The 21,629-nt window shown below is 34.9% G+C and overlaps 1 protein-coding gene across 7 annotated transcripts in view; it reads right to left on the bottom strand.

The window, feature by feature from the left end:
* Nucleotides 1–21,113, bottom strand: part of DYNC2H1 (dynein cytoplasmic 2 heavy chain 1) — a 376,702-nt gene extending 355,589 nt beyond the window's left edge. For all 7 annotated transcript variants that reach the window (XR_013829425.1, XM_079929106.1, XM_079929107.1 and 4 more), the window contains exons 1-11: nucleotides 20,681–21,113; nucleotides 15,773–15,943; nucleotides 15,204–15,339; nucleotides 7,977–8,095; nucleotides 6,835–6,979; nucleotides 5,846–6,078; nucleotides 3,375–3,509; nucleotides 3,158–3,271; nucleotides 2,929–3,040; nucleotides 2,468–2,592; nucleotides 1,280–1,455 (exon numbers count right to left, since the gene is read on the bottom strand). Coding sequence is in view for 6 of the 7 variants with exons in the window: in XM_079929106.1 (XP_079785232.1) it covers nucleotides 1,280–1,455; nucleotides 2,468–2,592; nucleotides 2,929–3,040; nucleotides 3,158–3,271; nucleotides 3,375–3,509; nucleotides 5,846–6,078; nucleotides 6,835–6,979; nucleotides 7,977–8,095; nucleotides 15,204–15,339; nucleotides 15,773–15,943; nucleotides 20,681–20,875 (1,661 nt within the window). In the remaining variant the exon portion in view is untranslated. The remainder of the gene's footprint in view (nucleotides 1–1,279; nucleotides 1,456–2,467; nucleotides 2,593–2,928; nucleotides 3,041–3,157; nucleotides 3,272–3,374; nucleotides 3,510–5,845; nucleotides 6,079–6,834; nucleotides 6,980–7,976; nucleotides 8,096–15,203; nucleotides 15,340–15,772; nucleotides 15,944–20,680) is intronic.
* Nucleotides 21,114–21,629: the final 516 nt, after the last annotated feature.

Here is a 21,629-nt window from a genome sequence, read left to right as displayed (position 1 = left end):
TCTGTCTTACACAGTGGATCTCCACCAGAGCCATAGTGATAAACGTGCCAATTCTCCAAAATTAATTGACTATAGAACTCTTTACTTTTTTGCGGGGGGGGGGGCGGGGGGGCGGTGGATCATCTCTAGTATTTTAGGTTCAGGGTAGAAAGGGAAAGAGTTAAATGACATAAAGTTATAATCATTATGCCTTATCACCTTTGGTTCTTTCATTCTTCTTCCAAAACCAAAATGCAAGATAAAAGAAAAAAAATTATTCATTCAGTTTAGGAAGCTACCACTTTTGGCCTAATTATTCATTGCAGCAGTATAGGGAAAACAAACAGAATTTCATATTATGGCCAAAGTTACTTTTAAAAAGTAACAAGTTTCTAAAAACTAAAACATGGCAAGTTTCTAAAACTACAGACAATAATATAATGGGGAAAGTTGACCTGAACAAATAAACAATGGTTTTTCTAGGCCATTCATTTTAAATACCCATTGGAATAATTAGGTTAACCTATTAAATTACATTCAATATAGCTTAATAAATATTTACCAAATCCTTATTATGTTGGACAACATGAAGAAATATTCTTCATCTCAAGGAGCTTAAAAATAACAAAATTTTAGTTTACAATATGTACGGGGGGTATATAATATTAATGTAAAAAGGTAGGAAAACATACGTATACCAGTAACAAAAAAACATGGGAGCATGAAAGCCTAATTCCAAAATAAGAATCTGCAGTTCTGGGGAATAGATATGAGAAGCCAAAGGAAGGCAGTCAAAGTTTCCAACCTTAATGACTTAAAAGTTGATCATCAAAACCTAAATTGGCTTCCCTGGTGGCACAGTGGTTGAGAGTCCACCTGCCAATGCAGAAGCCACAACAGTGAGAGGCCTGCATACCGCAAAAACAAAAACCTAAACAAGGGCTTCCCAGGTGGCGCAGTGGTTGAGAGTCCACCTGCCGATGCAGGGGACGTCGGTTCGTGCCCCAGTCCGGGAGGATCCCACATGCCGTGGGGCAGCTGGGCCCATGGGCCATGGCCGCTGAGCCTGCGCGTCCGGGGCCTGTGCTCCGCAGTGGGAGAGGCCACAACGGTGAAAGGCCCGCGTACCTCAAAAAAAAAAAAAAAAAACCTAAACAAAAAAAAAAATTCTAAAAGCATCAGCAAGTTTGGAGAAAGGAGAGAGGAGTAGAGAAGATTAATTACACCTTGTCATTTGGATTAATAACACAAGAAAAAAGATTCTTGTGTAGATTTCACTGTTTAGTATACTTATACTTACCACAAACCGGATTTGGAATCAGACAAGCCAGATTGAATATCCCTGGACCAATCATCAAATTGTTCTTGTTCATATAGTTTAAACTGGTCTAAGAGATCTTCAGCACTTCGATGGAAAGATCGAAATCCTGACAAGTCAGATAAAAGAGCCTCTGCAATCTTGATAGTATCATCTGCCTTAAAAAGCCAAATTACAAGAATATTTATTATTTAAATTCTAACAAAATTAGCATAAAATCAGCTCTCTTCTCTGTTCTGTGATTCAGAAATTATTTTCCCATTCATCTGTAAACAGTAAAATAGAAGCTTTGCCAGTGAATTTAAGAATATCAACCCCTGCTTTACTTCTGAATTATACAACCTCAGAATAGCAAAACACAGAAGATAACACATACAAGGCATAATTTGAAGGGTACAATAAGGGAAATTCAGGTGAAACTCCAAGAATTCAGCAATACTCCTAAATATGTTATGCAATAATTTGAGCCCTTTATTAAATGCTGTGGTTAACAGCTCAAACAATAATTAGGCCAATTTGGATGCCAATTAAAGAGAAATGCCTTTCCTCCACAAGTATACGAAGAAGATTGTCGCAACTTGGAAAGCTGACTAACAAAGTTAGGCAGAATATTACAGAAAAAAATCAAAATATAAACTTGAATAAATAGAACTCTCAAACATGCTAGCCTTTATAACACTCTATATTTGCTTGCTCTTAATCATACATTAAAACCAATTAATATTTATTACATGAGTCAAATGCAAGATAGTGTACCACATACTAATTAGTAAGCACATAAGATTCTTAGATCAACTTTGATAATATTAAAATAATAGTCCTTTAATTCTATAAATTGCTGCCACAACCTTAGGCAATACCATAATTACCTTTCACCATTCTGTTAACTTCCTTTCAACGTAGGATGATGTATTTACATAAACATACTTGCAGATAGACTTTGTACATACCAAAATTCTACAGATACACTTCAAAGAATTAAAAAATCCTTTGAAATTTATATATTTTTCACTTTTTCAGAGTTCTACATTTTCACATGAAAATTAGATGAAAATGCAAGGAAAACAGAGAATGTCTTCTTAATGTTTTCACTACAGTTCTAGAGTGTCTTCTACATTAATTTAGCACATTTTACAATTAGTATTCTTCAACATTTATTAAAACTAATACCTTCATTTCCAACTGACGAACCCAAACTATATTATTGACAACTTCTGAAAGGTTTTTGCCAGAAAGTGGTCCAGATGCATCACCAGGAATTCCACGGCATCGGTTTTCAAAATCTAATCGAAAGTCTATAAAATTTAAATCAAATAAATGATTACACACATTCAGAAAAGATTTCCTAAATGCCTTCCATGTACCAAACACTATGTCAAATATTGTGAATAGAAAAATAGTAACAGTTGGTCCTTTACCCTTAGGGACCTCACCACACATCAAGTGAGAGAAAGAAAATAACCAGTTAATTCAAGAAACCTGTCATTTATTACAGAAATAGTAAATTAACCTTCAACATACAGATGTCATAAAATATAATATCTTAAACCTAAGTGGTATAAAACAAAGGAAAAAGCAATCTACAAAAATATTTTTTCAAGCAAACACTATAATCTCTGATACACTTTTACCTTTAACTGAGTCCATAAGTCTCGCCAATAAAGTTTCTCTTTCTAGCATCAATTCTTTGCTTATGGTTGGACGCTTCACCAACTCTTTATATTTCAGAAATGCTTGAAGAAGCTAATATGAAACAAATAAGTATATGTTCATCCCAAGTGAATCGACTAGGTAAAAACAGGAGTATCTCCTCAAATAGCTTAAGGGAAATATTAGAAGTTAAATATTTCAATATTTTACCTGCTGTGGACTATCCTGAATTTCTGAAATATAATTTTTTAATTTTCCTGCTATTTTTTGTTCCACAGGCGCAATAATTTTTTCATATTGAGACACTGCAGCTTTCCATAAAGGCTAAACAAATTAACAACATTGTTAGACTTTAATATTTTTAAAATCGGCCTTTAAAAAGAACAACACAAACAGGAAATTATATAGACAAACACATATAATCAACCTCAGTATATGGATTATATTGCACAGGATTCAGGCCAGTAAAAGGTTCAAATACTCGAGCCAAGCATATGATTTTCTCATCACTGGCAGGTGAAAAATAGAGAAGTTTCTCACGAATTGTTCTAAGAGCCAAGACCTAAAACATAAAATATTAAAACAACAAATTTATTTAAATCAATACATCAGCACAAATAGTCTAAAATCTAAAGATATTGGGCAAGAATTTCTTTAACCTAGATTCTCTGAAATGAACAACAAATCTGAACTGTAATCTTGGTAATTACTACTCATCAATAATCAAAGTGATACTCAAAGACATACTGTATCATCACACTATTATCAATCAGTGTGCTCAAATCTAGTTAACATATATAAAATCTAAGTATTTTTAAACTATGTTTAAAGCTCATTTAGGTAAAGTTTTAGAGTTTCTCCTTACTATAGTAAAAATTTCTGATTTCCATTATTCTGCCTTAAATTGCACTTCTAATAATGAAACAATGTTAACAACTCCATTATGTATAATCTATTAACAGCTGGAAAACAATTTATTTCATTTTGTATTTAAAATTTCTACCAACCATCAAAAGGTAATCAAAAAGGCTAAGTAAAAATGCTATAATCTTCCATTTGAGTTGAAAATATCAGAACAAACTTATGATTTATTTTTCTCTTGATAAAAACAAAAGTACCAATTTAACAATGCTGTCTACTGAGACAGCCTAAAAGCATTGATAATTAAATAACATTTACCACTTCCTCAACCAGATTGTTGTTGCTAAATACCATTTTCCACTGATAAGGACAAGGACCTTTGGAGAAATGACTAATTCCAGGTATGAAACAGAAAATGTAGATGGGCCAGTACATTTTGAGGGGCCAGAATGTAAGGAAGTTATCAAAGAAATACTGGATGCATGTCAAAAATGACACAGAGCCAGTGTAAAGGGGTACTCACTGTCCAACGATGGGACAATTTGAATATAGTAATAATAACTATGATAAAAACTACATTGGGTTGAAACTCATAAAATATAAAAAATCATAGGTTCATAATGATACTATTAAAAAAGCATTTCATTGATTGCCTATGGAACTTACTGATACTAACTTATTGTTCATTGTACTAAAATGATAAATAAAAACTAATTGTCTATACTACCATTCCTATACAAACTATGTTTCAGGGTCGCTAAAAAACTGATGAAGACAAGTTCTTCCAACATCACTTAATAAATGCAGAAAGAACAACAGAATTAGAAAATCATCATTTTCCAACTCCTCATGATAAATCATTCAGAAAAAGCTGATGAAGAACGTTATAACAGATGGATCAGGCTAATCATACATGAACCCACAGATCAAACTTAACTCATGAAAGTGGGAAAACCAGACATTACCTGCCTCCTCTAATGTATAAGAACTATATAGTACTGCCTGTGAAGCAACCTGGTTCAAGTAAACCAACATTTAGTAACTAAAAAAATTTCTGAGACAATCAGGAAACTTGAATATTGATTAGATACATAATGATATTAAGAAATTATTGTCATTTTGTTGGGGGTGATATTGGTATTATGATTGTGTTTTAAGAGTAAAAGTATAAGATTTCTTGGATTGGCTTTAAAAATACTCCAGCAAAAAAACGGAAAGCAGGGGAGACAAAGATGGAACAGGAACTGAACATTGTCAGTGGCTGCTGAAACTGAGTGATGGATACACTGACATCCACTATACTATGTTACTTTTGTGTATGTTTGAAATTTCTCATAATGAAAAGGTTTAAAAACACAACAACAGGAATTCCCTGTTGGTCCAGTGGTTTCACTGCCTGGGCCTAGGTTCAGTCCCTAGTCTGGGAACTAAGATACCCCAAACTGGACAGCATGGCCAAAAAAAAAAAAAAAAAAAAAAATACAACAACAAAAAATCCCCAAGAAAAATGGTTCCCTTAAGCCCAAAGGGAAAAAGTCACTCTGCAATCTTCACATATTCTCATTTTGCCTGCCCCTTCAAGCTAAACATCTAAGTTCTATACTGAAACTCATAACTTATATAAATTAAACAGCTGTTTCAAATATTTCCACTGAGTACTCCCTGAAAAGCTGTCTCCGCTTGTAAAAATTTCAATAGCCAAGAGAAAGTCTGAGAGCTTCCATACCTAGACAAGTGGGTTGACTGTCTTTTTACAACAAAGAAGAACAAAATAAAAGTTCACAACTTACAAACTGAATAGCCACAAACCAAAAAAAAAGAAAGGAAGTGGAAACCAGCACTTAGTACCCACTGGGCACCTGGTACTATACCACACAACTTCATAAGTCATCTCATATGAATTTTACCTCTTATTCTCTCCCAAAAGTTTAAACAAGTTCTATCAGATGTGTAGGTCTTATTAATTATAAAACACATTCTCAAACAAGTGAGGACCTACTTCACACTTAAAACAAAGATCCAAATAATCAAATATACCTCTTCAAGGCGTTTGCCAAGTTTGTCAAGTGTTTCAGGAAAATATTTTTCATTTTTCCACAGATGAGGTACATAGCGCTGCCACACCTGACCTGTTAGATGACTACAGGCAATAACCCACTGTTCACAAATTGAAATCCCAGCTTTCATATTTTCCTTCACAAGATAATAAGGATCTTCCCATAGGTTCAAAGTTCCCAACTTTTTCTGAACAAATCTTCCAAAGGAGCCACCTAATAACACGTAAAACAAACTTTTTAATGAACATATCTTTTTACCAAATAATTATGAAACATATGCTTTTTACAAAATTAAAATAATACACAAATTAGCAAACCAAGGATCTATGAAATACCACATCCACATCTTTAGACGGGCACTGTTAATAACAAATATTTTTTAAAAACACACATACACACACATATTTGTATTTCTGCATCTTTCAATATATCACACATTTCTTTGAAGTATAGAAATATATACACATTTTTTTTAAAGGCTGCAGAGCCCACAGTATGGACATAGCATTACATAACCAATTCTCAATTGCTATTTGTTCCTAGTCTCATTTTACAAACAATGCTGTAATAAATATCCTTTTACATACACATTTATGTACTTGTCTAACATTTTCTTAGGATAACAATGAGAAAGGTATATTCTGGGTCAAAAAGTATACGTATTTTTAATGTCAACAGATAACCCAATGTATATTAAACTTTCCAGTTCATTACAAAGTAAAGTCTAAATTAATACATAGATAGGGACGAAAAATCTATGTTAATTTAGTTATATTATAGTCAAAGAATCTGACACTATGATTTAAATTAACCAACTATGTACAAATATCTACTTAAATAATCCTATATGATTTGCTCTAAGAGTTACTTTAAGCAACAATTACTGTATTCAGGAACATTTTAGGAAAAAACAGAAAACAAAATAAGTCAGGCTTCCAAAATTGCAAAAGTTTATTTCTTTACTAGTACCTATAATATCTAAGAGATGTAACATTCGTGACTCAGGATAATGATCATGTTCTGTCTGTCTCCACACATCATCTACAACATCCCGAGTTGTCTCCACCAAGTCAACCACTTCCAGTAAGGACAGACCATCCAAGTTATAAAACTCCTAAAACCAAAATGCATTCATTTTTAAACATAATCATATTTGTACCTTGGGCAATATAGTCAAAATGTTCTCAGACTTTTTCAAACGCTACATCTCTAATATCTGCCATATTATTTTCTCCTCTTCTTTTATCATATGATATATTACTTCTTTAAGCAAATACCCTGTAAGTTCCTTCACAAACATAAATTTCATGAAAGCCAGAAGGAAAAATAAGAATTACATAAACTCTATAAATTTATTTTTACCCTTGGCCTAATTTCTTTTAAATTTGGGACATTTCTTTTATTTACCTAATGGAAATGGCCTTAACACCATATGTACACTACCCATTTCACCTCACATATCTTTATTGATTCATTTCCTGGGTTGCACAATGTTACCAATAATACAAACATAGTACATGGTATATCACTGCTAGGAAAAAAGTTTTAAACCATTTCAAACACTTCATTCAAATGATATTAATGAAATAGAAATAATATTGGGAATGAATAAAAAATTACTAAATATTTATTTTGAAAAGAATAGATTTTGTAAAAAACACTCAAAATGGTCACTTATTTAAACTCTCCATAGATACACCAAGGAATAATCAATCTAATAAGTATCAAACTAAGACTTTTTATATTTCAGATTCCTCCAAAATGCTAATTTGAATAAAGTAAACAATTTTTCCAAAGGACATATTACCTCCACAGGATAAACCTCTGTTAGTAGTAGGTTTCTGTTTTTTTCCTATCTACCTGCAGGAAAGTAATTATGTTTTTGAGAAAAATATTTTCTAGAGATTAGAATTTAACTTTTTTAAAAGTTTGGACTTCTAAGTTGCACTCAGTTTAAATACGTATCTTAAGTAAACCCTGCTACATCTGAAGAATATATTTTGTCCAGAACCATCAAGTAATGATTTTAAAACAGAGATAAATCTAGTAAAAATTGAATGCTAAGGTACTTCTATCAAAACCTGATATATAACTATGTATGAATCACGTACTCTTGCAACTGTTTCAAATAATTCTTTAAAATAACTGGCTCTTTCTTTACTAATCTGTTTACTTCCACGATGAGCTTGTTCTATCCAAAACTGGAACTCATCACTTGGTGTAAGAATACCTGAAAAGTGAGAAGGAAAAATTAGAAATATCAACTGTTATCATGCTGATCATTTTGAAATGTAAAGAAATATTGAAACACTATATTGTGCACCAGGAACTAACGTAGTTTTGTAAGTCAATTACACTTCAAAATCTCACAAACAAATAAACTCATAGAAAAAGAGATCAGATTGCTGGTTAACAGAGGTGGGGGTGGGGAGAGGGGGAATTGGATGAAGGTGCTCAAAAGGAACAAACTACTAGTTATAAGATAAATGAGTACCAAAGATATAATGTACAACATGATAAATATAATTAATACTGCTTTATGTTATATATGAAAGTTCTTAAGAGAATAAATGCTGAGATTTCTCCTCATAAAGAAAAAATTTTTGTTTCTATTTCTTTAATTTTGTATCTATATGACATAATAGATGTTCACTAAACTTACTGTGAATATCATTTCATGATGTATATGAGTCAAATCATTATACTGTACACTTTAAACTTACACAGGGCTGTATGTCAATTATCTCAATAAAACTAGAAGAAGAAAGAAAGAAAGGAAGGAAGGAAGGAAGAAAAAAAAAGAACAGAATCATTTGAAAATGAAAAGCCAGCAAGTCACTGGTTTCATTTGCTGATTTTGCACATTTCTGTATTCTTAAGGATGCACAGAAAATAATTTTTACAATTTCTATGAACAAAAACAAACTACAAAAACAACCCCAAAACAATTAACAAAATGACAATCAGTACACACTTATCAATAATTACTTTAAATTGGCTGAATGGATACAAAAACAAAACCCATATATATGTTGCCTGCTAGAGACCTGCTTCAGATCTAAAGCCACACTCAGATTGAAAGGGGATGGGAAAACCTATTCCATGCAAATGGCAATCAAAAAGCAACACTTACATCAGATAAAAAAAGACTTTAAAGACTATCACACATGATGTTGTGGTACAAACTTTCTGTATGGCTTTTCTTATAGTCCAATTAATTACTAAAAAGCGTCCCTACAAGGACAAATAAAAACACTGCAAAAGGAATACTTGATGTCTTTTAACTTTTTTGGGTTTTTTTGCGGTACGCGGCCTCTCACTGTTGTGGCCTCTACCGTTGCAGAGCACAGGCTCTGGACACGCAGGCTCAGTGGCCATGGCTCACAGGCCCAGCCGCTCTGCAGCATGTGGGATCCTCCCAGACCAGGGCACAAAGCCATGTCTCCTGCATTGGCAGGCGGACTCTCAACCACTGCACCACCAGGGAAGCCCCCTTTTAACTTTTTATTTTAAAAAAATATTAAAACACTGATTTTAACTCTTATTTATGTGGAAAATTATCTCTATAAGAAAATCTGAGTTGGAATAAAGTAAATTTGCCTAATTACAGTCAAAAAAAAAAAAAAGACTTTCACAAATGATAAAGAAGGATATTACATACTGATCAAGGGATCAATCTAAGAAGATATAACACAATGTAAGTATATATCCACCAAACATAGGAGCACCTAATACATAAAGCAAATATTAATAGACATAAAGGGAGAAACTGACAGTAATAAGTTCATAGTAGGGAACTTTAACATCCCACTTACATCAATGGACAGATCATCCAGACAGAAAATCAATAAGGAAACAATGGCCTTAAACAACACATTAGATGAAATAAACTTAATATATATATATAGAACATTCCATCCACAAGCAGCAGAATATACATTTATTTCAAATGCAGAATATACATTTATTTCAAATGCACATCTCCAGGACAGATCACATGCTAGGCCACAAAAATAAGATGCAGCAAATTTAAAGAAAAGTGGAATCATATCAAGCATCTTTTCTGACCACAATGCTCTAAGACTGGAAATCAACTAGAAGGAAAAAACTGCAAAAAACACACAAATATGTAGAGACTAAATAACATGCTAAAATCAATGGATCACAGAGGAAAAATCAAAAAATACCTGAAGAAAAATGAAAATAAAAACACAACAATCTAAAATCTACATGATGCAGCAAAAGCAGTTCTAAGAGGCAAGTTTATAGCAATACAAGCCTACTTCATGAAATAAGAAAAATCTCAAATAAACAACTTAAACTTACACCTAAAGGAACTAGAAAAAAGAAGAACAAGCAAAACCAAAAGTTAGCAGAAAGCAATAAATCATAAAGATCAGAGCAGAAATAAATGAAACAGAGACTAAAAAAAAAGAAAAAATAGAAAAGATCAATGAAACTAAGAGCTGGTTCTTTAAAAAATTAAACGTCACTGACAAACTTTGCCACACTCATCAAGAAAATAAGAGAGAGGGCCCAAATCAATAAAAAGAAGTTACAGCTGACACCACAGATATAGAAAGGATCATAAGATATTATTAAGAAAAATTATACACCGATAAAATGAACAACCTATAAGAAAAGGACAAAATCCCTAGAAATGTACAGTTTCCCAAGACTGAACAAGGAAGAAATAGAAAATATGAGTAGACCAATTACCAGTAATGAAATTGAATCATTTCATTACTAGTAATTGTAAAAAATAACTCCAAAAAACAGAAGTCCAGAACTAGATGGCTTCAAATCACATGGTTTGGTGAATTCTACCAAATATGTAGAGAAGGGTTAACACCTATTATACTCAAATTATTCCCAAAAACTGCAGAGGAAGATATGCTTCCATACTCATTTTCCAAAGCCAGCATCTCCCTAAAATCAGAACCAGACAAAGATATCACACACACACAAAAAAAAAGAAAATTACAGGCCAATATCACTGATGAATATAGATGCAAAATTCCTCAACAAAATATTAGCAAACCAAATTCAACAATACATTAAAAGGTTCATATACCACAATCAAGTGGGTTTTATCACAGGGATGCAAGGATGATTCAAATCCAAAAATCAATCAATGTGATATACCACATTAACAAACTGAATAAAAATCATATGACCATCTCAATAGATACAGAAAAAATTTGATAAAAGTCAGCATCCATTTATGATTAAAAACTCTCAACAACAAAGTGGATATAGAGGGAACATACATCAACATAATAACATATATGATAAGCCCACAGCTAACATCATACTCAATGGTGAAAAGCTGAAAGCAGCTCCTCTAACATCAGGAACAAGACAAGGATGGCCACTCTCACCACTTTTATTCAACACAGTATTAGAGGTCCTAGCCACAGCAATCAGATAAGAAAAAAAATAAAAGGAATCCAAATTGGAAAGGAAGAAGCAAAACTGTCACTGTTTGCAGGTGACATGATACTATACATAGAAAATCCTCAAGATGCCACAAAAAAACTACTAGAGCTCATCAATGAATTTGGTAAAATTTCAGGATACAAAATTAATACACAGAAATCTGTTGTATGTCTATACACTAACAACAAACTATCAGAAAGAGAAATTAAAAAAACAATCCCATTTATAATCACATCGAAAAGAATAAAATACCTAGGAATAAAACTACCTGACGAGGTAAAAAGACTGTATGCAGAAAAGTATAACATTGATGGAAAAATTGAAGACAACACAAACAAATGGAAAGATATACCACATTCATGGATTGGAAGAATTAATAATGTTATAATGAGCATACTATCCAAGGCAATCCATAGATTCAATGCAATCCCCAACAAAATACCAATGGCATTTTTCACAGAATTAGGAAAAATGATCCTAAAGTTTGTCTGGAAACATAAAAAAAAAAACCCAAATAACCAAAACAATCTTGAGAAAGAACACAGTTGGAGTTATCATGCTCCCTGATTTCAAACTATACTGCAAAGCTACAGTCATCAAAACAGTATGGTACTAGCACAAATACAGATACATATATCAATGGAAAGAACAGTGACCCCAGAAATGAACTCACACCTATGGCAATTAATCTATGACAAAGGAAGCAAGAATATACAAAGGGGAAAAGACAGCCTCTTCAGTAAATGGTGTTGGAAAAGCTGGACCTACATGCAAAAGAATTAAACTGGACTTTTCTCTCCCATCATACACAAAATTAAGTTCAAAATGGATTAAAGACTTAAATGTAAGACCTGAAACCATAACTTCTAGAAGAAAACATAGGGAGTATGCTCTATGACACTGGTCTTAGTAATATTTTCTTGGATCTGGCTTCTCAGGCAAGGGAAACAAAAGTAAAAATAAACAGATGGGACTACATAAAATTAAAAAGCTTTTGCACAGCTATGGAAACTATCAACAAAATGAAAAGGCCACCTACTGAATGGGAGAAGATATTTGCAAACAATATATCAGATAAGGGGTTAATATCTATAATATATAAAGAATTCATACAACTCTGTGTCAAAAAAAAACAACCCAATTAAAAAATAGGCAGAGGATCTGAATAAACATTTCTCCAAAGGACACGTACAGATGGTCAACAGGCACATGAAAAATGCTCAACATCACTAATCATCAGCAAAATACAAATCAACCACAATGAGATACCACCTCACACTGTCAATGACTGTTATCAAAAAGGCAACAAATAACAAGTGTTGGTGAGGATGTGCAACCGTCATGCACTGTTGGTGGGAAGGTAAAGTAAAGCAGCCACTATGGAAAACAGTAGGCAGATTACTCAAAAAATTAAAAATAGAACTACCATATGATCCAGCAATTACACTTCTGGGCATTTATCTTAAAAAAACAAAAACACTAATTAAAAAAGATATATGCTCTTCTATGTTCATAGCAGCATTATTTACAGTAGCCAAGATATGGAAGAAACCTAAGTGCCCATCAACAGATGAATAGATAAAGAAGATGTGGGGTGTATATATATATACACATATGTATATATGTGTGTGTGTGTGTGTGTGTGTGTGTGTGGTGTGTACATATATATATATATATATATATATATATATATATATATATAATGGAATATTACTCAGCCGTAAAAAAGAATGAAATCTTGCCATTTGTGACAACATGGATGGACCTAGATGACATTATGCTAAGTTAAATAAGTCAGGCTGAGAAAGACAAATGCTGTATAATCTCACTTATATGTGGAATCTAAGAAACAAAACAAATGAACAAATAAAACAAAAGCAGAGTTATAGAGATTTGGCACCACCAGGAGCCAAACCCAGCTTGTGGTTGGAGTGAGGCACAAGCTGTAGGGCCACCATGTGCTCACCAGTGCCCAGCCACCATGCCCAGCTTCCACTACAAGTTCCTGAAGAAGTCCAAGCAACAGCTGCTGTGCCCACTGTGCAGGAGAAATATTTGAAAAAAAAAAAAAAGCAGAATTACAGATATAGAGAACCCCCCTTACCAGAGGGAAGGGGGGTGGGGGAGGAAAGAAATGGGTGAGGGAGATTAAGATTTATTTTGTAACTGCCAGTTACAAAATAAAGGAGTCACTGGTATCAAATGTATACTGTGGGGAATACAGTCAAGAACTATGCAATATCTTTCTATGGTGACACACTGTAACTAGACTCATCATGGTGATCATTTTGAAATGTACAGAAATACCAAATCACTATGTTGTGTAACAGGAACTAACATACTGTTGTAGGTCAATTATACGTCAAAAACAAACAAACAAACAAACAAAAATAAATCAGACTTGTAGTTACCAGAGGTGGGAGATGGGAGGAAGGGGAATTGTATGAGGTGGTCAAAAGGTACAACTTCCAAAAGATAAATAAGTAGTAGGGATGTAATATACAACATGATAAATATAATTAGCACTGCTGTATGTTATATATGAAAGTTAAGAGAGTAAATCCTAAGTGTTCTCATCACAAGAAAAGAAGACTTTTTTTCTATTCCTTTAATTTTGTATCCATATGAGGTGATGGATGTTCACTAAACTTATTGTGATAATCATTGCTTGATGTATTTAACTCAAATCTCTATGCTACACACCTTAAACTTATACAGTGCTGTATGTCAATTATATCTCAGTAAAACTGGAAGAAAAAATAAGCAAGTTAAAATAGTTTTATTTTTCCCAATGAAATACGCAACCTCTAGCTGCTTAATCCCATGCTGGAAGTAAATTCACTATTCTTTCTGGTTGTATGAGATTCAAAAAACATCTATTTTACTATTCAAAGTATAAAACTACAACTAATATTTTAAACTAATGATTTGTGTATGTCAGGCATTTCATCTTAATTGTTCTTATGAAATAATTTATCTATAGCCACAAAATTACAATTAGCTTCAGGAAAAAAATACATTTTAAAATAAAAGTCATTGGCTTATTATCTTCACAAATATACAATTAGCATCAATCCTCATTATTCACAGATTCTGGATTTATGAAGTCACCTACTTGTTAACATTTATATGTATCCAAAGTCAATACAATACTCTCAATGTTTTTGTGGTCATTTGCAGACATGCACAGAGCTGTGAAAAATGTGAGTTGCCCAACGCATATGTTCCCAGCTAAGGATGAACAAAGCAACACTACTTTCTATCACCTACTGTAAACAAATGTCTTTTCTGTAGTCTATGTAATGCCATGTTTTTCACATTTTTGTGCTTTTGTTGGTGATTTTGCTGTTTAAAATGGCCCCCAAGCATGGTTGTGAAGTGCTGTCTAGTGTTCCTAGCACAAGAACACTGTGAAGTCCCTTACAGAGAAAATACTTGTGTTAGATGAGCTTCATTCAGGCAAGAGTTGCAGTGCTGTTGCCCTTAAGCTCAATGACAATTCATCAACAATATATATTAAATAACGTGTCCAAACCAAATGCACCTAAAACAAGGTTATGTGTTGAGCAGTTGGTGAAAATCTCATGACCAGAGGCTCACGGGACCCTAGCAGCAATGCTTCAGTATTCGCTAACTGAGTGTTCACAGTGACTTTATAGAACAGAACTACTGCAAATAATGAGAATCAACTATACTTTCTATTTCCATGAACTGCACATTATTAAAGATCACATCTTCCTCTTCTCCAAATCCATATGTAAATCTATTTATTTAAAAGCAGTTCAAGCTCAGAGAAGATCCAAAGTGTGGGAAGAAATCTTTGAAGAAGTATATTAATTTACTAATGTATTAATAAGGCAATTGTTTTGATTTTCTTTGACAAAACTATGGGTAAATACCTCGTGTGTCATCTTCCTTAAATTTCAGTTTTGATAAATTAGTATCTGATCTTCGTAGAACTATACCCAAGCCTGCTTCTAGTTCACTCAAAAGATTCTGGAGTTTGGGATCAAGGTTTCTGCTCCATTCCTGATCCTAAATAAAAACAGACAAGAGCATACAATGTTCAAAATCTTGCCAATCAAACTGGTTTCCTAAAACACTTTCAAAAGAACTAAGTCCAAATATATCTGTTTCACTCAAAGCCTGACACTACCTCCATCTCATAAGGGAGGGAAAAAAGTCCTTTCAACAGTTAAAACTTTATAAAGATCATTTACTACAGCAATTTAAGAGCTGATGTAGATTGCATTTTATATCTTTCTCCAATTTCTCTATTTGCCAATAAAGGCTACATTAAAATTTTTTTAATTACAAAGAAAAAATATTTTAACTTAAAAACTAAAATACTAATGATATTACCAGTAAATAAAATAATAAATATTTACTTTTGTGTGTATGAAAGCATTTACCCAAATACTTAGGCTAAAAACAACCACCACCATACAAGCTACTTTAATTTACTCACCTTTAACAACATTGGCGCAAATACTTGCCGTACTGCTTGGTAAAGGGAATTTATAGGTGATTCTAACATAGATGAAACAAGAATGTTTTTATGTAGATTCTGATCAGTAATTACTTCAGGTCGCAGCTTGAAAAACACCAGCACTTTATCTTTTGTGTCGGCAAAATCAATCTAAAGTGATAAACAAATGATTTTTAATGTTATTTTCATAAAGTTAATACTTGAAAATTTATATATTTCCCTAAAATGTTATATTACTGTAATTTTACCCCTTGGAAAAACTATACTTTAGAAATAATTATAGTATATTACAACCAATTCTTAAAAAAACCTGGGTTTTAAAAATGTATCCCTGCTTATATGTGATTGTATCATAAAGCTACTTTGATAAATGGTTTATAAACAAAAAGCACTATATGAATATTGTTAACATCCACTCCAGACAGATTCAGTAATACTACAGATCAAAGCTGTGTGCCCCAGGTACACACTGGTGAGTAGTATACTTCTTCACTCCAGAAACTCTATAACAAGGATGCTAATTACCCTCTTACATGAAACTAAGTTCAATATAAACTCAGAACTACCAAAACAAACTTAGGTTGTCCATCTCCTAAAATCATCTTTATGTGAACAAACATTTTTTCCTTAAAGTATTTGAGATCAAACATTTTACTAAATTGTCATATAACGAGATTATCACCTCACACTGGTCAGAATGGTTATCATCAAAAAATCTACAAACAGGGCTTCCCTGGTGGCGCAGTGGTTGAGAGTCCACCTGCCGATGCAGGGGACATGGGCTTGTGCCCTGGTCTGGGAAGATCCCACATGCCGCGGAGCGGCTAGACTGGTGAGCCATGGCCGCTGAGCCTGCGTGTCCGGAGCCTGTGCTCCGCAACGAGAGAGGCCACAACAGTGAGAGGCCCGCGTACCGCAAAAAAAAAAAAAAAATCTACAAACAATAAATGCTAGAGAGGGTGTGGAGAAAAGAGAACCCTCTGGCACTGTTGGTGGGAATGTAAATTGATACAGCCACTAAGGAGAACAGTATGGAGGTTCCTTAAAAAACTAAAAATAGAACTACCATGTGACCCAGCAATCTCACTACTGGGCATATACCCTGAGAAAACCATAATTCAAAAGGACACATGTACCCCAATGTTCACTGCAGCACTATTTACAATAGCCAGGACAAGGAAACAACCTAAATGCCCAACGACAGATGAATGGATAAAGAAGATGTGGTACATATATACAATGGAATATTACTCAGCCATAAAAAGAAACGAAATTGGATCATTTGTAGAGATGTGGATGGACCTAGAGTCTGTCATACAGAGTGAAGTAAGCCAGAAAGAGAAAAACAAATATCGTATATTAACACATATATGTGGAATCTAAAAAAATGGTACAGACGAACCTATTTGCAGGGCAGGAAAAGAGACGTAGACTTAGAGAACAGACATGTGGACACGGGGTGGAGGGGGAGGGTGGGACAAACTGGGAGATTAGGGTTGACATATACACTACCATGTGTAAAATAGCTAGTGGGAACATGCTATAAAGCACAGGAAGCTCAGATCGGTGCTCTTCGACACCTAGATGGGTGGGATAGAGGGGGTGCGATGGTGGAAGGGAGGTCCAAGAGGGAGGGGATATAGGTATACATATAGCTGATTCACTTCCTTGCACAGCAGAAACTAACACAACATTGTAAAGCAACTATACTCCAATTAAAAAAAAAAGGGTGAGTGAGCTTTTGTGCTACTTTTCTTTTATCCTAATCATTGTATTTTTTTAGCCACTAGGAAGGAATTGGCATTTACTCAGTATTGCTGCTTTTCTCAAACTCTCATTTTCACGCATTAGAATTCTATTGCTAGCATGATCATTTTATTCCAATTACAAGCGAGAATAACAAGCTGCAGATAAGTAGATTTGAAACATTCATTCCTTAGTAATTAAATAGACCATACCCTTAAATTTCCCTCCTCCCACCTATCTGAAGAAAGAATATTCAGAAAATACTTTTTTGTGTGTGTGTGTGCGGTACACGGGCCTCTCACTGTTGTGGCCTCTCCCGTTGCGGAGCACAGGCTCCAGACGCGCAGGCTCAACGGCCATGGCTCACGGGCCCAGCCGCTCCGCAGCATATGGGATCTTCCCGGACTAGGGCAGGAACCCATGTCCCCTGCATCAGCAGGCGGACTCTCAACCACTGCGCCACCAGGGAAGCCCCAGAAAATACATCTTTTAACATCATACTTTGAAAACAGTATCTATAGTCACTGTCCAAGCCATCCTGGGGCATCCATCAGGACAATGAGCTTTGCCCTAGCCAAAGTCAGAGTTAAAGCAAAGGATAAGTTGGCTACAGCTGCTCATCATTCCCTGAGTAAAGAAAAACTGAGAATGAGCACTCCTAGCCACATCTCCTCCAAGTTTCCCTATCATTGGCAACTGCTATTTCCTCTTAACTGACTATAATTTGATAATTATTAAGGTGTAAAGTTGGTTCTTTTTTGAGGTTGCAAAATACCTCTATCACCTACTGGGATCGATCAGGGATCAGCATACCACAACTTTCTGCCTGTTTTGTACAGGCCACAAGCTAAAAATTATTTCCACACTTTCTGAAAAACCGAAAGAATAATAATATTTCATGATATGAAATTCAAGTATCAGTGTCCATAAATAAAGTGGAATGCAGCCACACTCATTCATTCACATATTGTCATGGCTGCTTTCTCATGGCAATGGCAGAGCTGGAGTTGTGACAGAGACCTTATGACCTGCAAAGCCCAAAATATTTATTATCTGGCCCATTATAGAAAAAATTTGCCAACCTCTATTCTACAGCATAAAACAGATCATACCTCTCTCTTGCTTAAGATTACCAACGACTTCCTATTTCAACCTAAATGGTGTACAAGGTCCTAAATGATCAGTCCATACTGTAACTTTCACATTCTTTGGTTATTCATTAAACTTCAGCAATGACTCTGGATTTTTTTTTTCCAGCTCCTTAAAACCAAGATAAGACCCAGCTCAAGGCCTTGGTACTTATCATTTCTTTTCCTTAGAAAACTCTTCCTCTAAATCTGCCTACAAGTCATCATTTAAATCTCACTTCTAAAGTCACTAATTCAGACAGGTATTCTCTCCCTCTTTATTTTAATGCACTTCCCCTCCCCATGCCCATCACTACTTTAACATTACTCTATTTTTATTAACAGCACTTATCAATACCCAAAATTATGTTACATTATATACCTGTGTGCATGTGTTTAGCCCATTTTTGTCTATTTGAATGTTACTCCTTGGAGATAAAGCCTGACATGTTCATAACTTAATCCCCAGCACCCAGGACAATGCCAGACCCATAGTAGGTACTCAGTAATTGTTAATTTCTTCAATCATGCTGATTCTTAGATATCTAAAGTACAACTTAAGATATAACAAAACATTTTCAAATATGACTAAAAATCTGTAGTGTGATGTATGACTAAAGATAAAATATACTGTTGGACTCTACTAGCTTAACTAAAAGTTATAGTTTCCATTTTCTTTTTTGTTTGTTTTGGTTTGGTTTGGTTTGGTTTTTGGCCACACGGCTTGTGGGATCTTAATTTCCCATTACAATCTATCTAAACCTTCGGTGGCATTTACAACTGTGTGCCCTGATTTTATAACTTGTTGAGTATATGTCAATCTAGGCCACTGCAGTGAGGCTCTAGAAGACAGACACAGGGGGTCATGTTCTGAATTATATTAACCTATTAGAGAAGTGGAGTAGTTAATGCTTAGGGTGTAACCTTTGTGCCTTACTTTCCTCAGCCACAAAATGGAAATCAAAAGTTTCTATCTTATAGTGTTGTTGTGACTATTAAATAAGCCAAAACACACAAAGTACTTACAACAGCACCTGACAGAGAGTAAAGGGAAAATAAACGTTAGCTATGATTATCTATGCTTTTTACATCTTTGTAAACTCACCAAACCTAGCAAAGTGCCTTGCATATATTGAGTTCAAAATACATCGATTGAATAGAATTGAGTGAAATCCAAGACCAAAAATTCATAATAGGGTGAATGATACAATCATCCTACAAAAAACGCATTCAGTGCTTGCTGTGCATCAAATACTCTGTTAGACCTAGGGACACCCGTGAACACAAGAGGAAAAGGTTTAATATATGACTATCACTTGTTAATTTTCCTCCATTTACTGAGCAGGGCCTCAGTGTTAGGCAGGGGTAATGTGTGAGGCAATTTTTTTTCTATGTATTATTCTGAATGTGTGTGTGTGTGTGTGTGTGTGTGTGTGTGTGTGTGTGTGTGTGTGTATCTCCTGGTTGCAAATGCAACCATTTCTTAAACAATCTTGCCAGTGGAGGCAGCAGTAAATAATAATGAATAAATCAATACATCATATGTGGCACAACAAAAAGAATTTAAACTTCCTGCCTTATCATTTCTTAAAAGATTTGAATTCCTAACTATTCTTTCCCTAGAGTAAATTTAAACTCGTATATAATCCAAAAAAGATACACTAGGATTTGCCTCGAAGAACCTCAACAGGGTGGAGAAAGAAAAAATGTTTAAATAAATAAGGTAAATATTTTATTTTTAACTATAACCTATCTGTAGTATAAAAAAAAAAAAAAAACTAGAAAGACTAGAATTGTTCTCTTCAGGTGCGTGGACTGGGAACCTCCTTTGGTCGGGGGGATCCAAGCTCGGAAACTACACGCTGAAGCACGAGGCCAGCGCAGCTCATCAAGCGGGGACAGCACTGGGCCCTCTAGGATGATCCAAACAGGAAGGCAGAAACGGACCCGACATCCTTCTGGCTGAGCCCGGGGACGTAAAGGTAGGTCAGGGCAGGGGTGCAGGGAAGCATACCACATTGGAAAAGGAAATTCCGACGTTGGATCGCTGCACTCTGAGGAGCATCTGGTTCCCGTCGTCCAAGAAGTTGTTGATTTCAGGACTGTTGTACAGCAGCGGCTGGTCCCAAGATTCCGACACCAGTCCAAAGTAATTCTGAGTAGTAGTGAAGATGAAAAGCTTCCGAACGTCCCCGGTTCCGCCCGCCATGATTCTAGAGAACGGGAAAGAGGAGGGAGGGCGGCAAAGAGGGAAGGAGGAAAAAAACAGTCGGCACAGAAGTAAAGAGAAGATGAGAACTCGGCCCAAATCCGGAGCTCGCCTGCGGGCCTTCAGAGCTCCGCGGTTGCCACCGGCAGTCGCTATGGCGACGGAGCACTACGGCGGCGTGCGGTGGGCGTTACCATCTCGGGCACGCGCACGCAAAGCTCTCGGAGAGGATCGATCATCTAGGAGCTCCTTAGCTGCTCGCCGCGGTCCTCGATTGCAAAGGATTCAGGCAAGTTTGTGTCAGGTCGCAAAATCTGCCTTTAATGCTTTCTACTGACTTCTTATAACGCATAATTAGAAGAGATACCTCTAGTCTTCAAGTGCAGCAGTATGACAAGGATTTAGGATGGCTGGGGTTCTAGTGCTCCCTCTTCCCCTTCACTCGTTAGCAAACCACTGTCAACGTCAAGTTCCACATCTGTAAAATAGGGAAATACTATCTGGGTTATAATGAGGACTTTAAGAGATTACTACTTAAACACCGCTTTTTAAAGAGGCTGATAATAGGAGTTCAATACAACGTTAATTTACTTTCTCCATCTTACTCTTCTCGTTTCTGTGTTAATTTCCCATTATTTTAATTTTGTTATCCTATTATTTCAGAAAAATGTTATTATTTCTCCAATTTTTCATAACAATCGTTATCAGAACACACAGCCATATTGTAAAATAACCAAAACGGGCAGTGATACTT

Source organism: Stenella coeruleoalba, assembly GCF_951394435.1.
Source record: "Stenella coeruleoalba genome assembly, chromosome: 8".
Lineage (NCBI taxonomy): Eukaryota > Metazoa > Chordata > Mammalia > Artiodactyla > Delphinidae > Stenella > Stenella coeruleoalba.
This window is presented reverse-complemented; position numbering and strand designations above follow the sequence as displayed.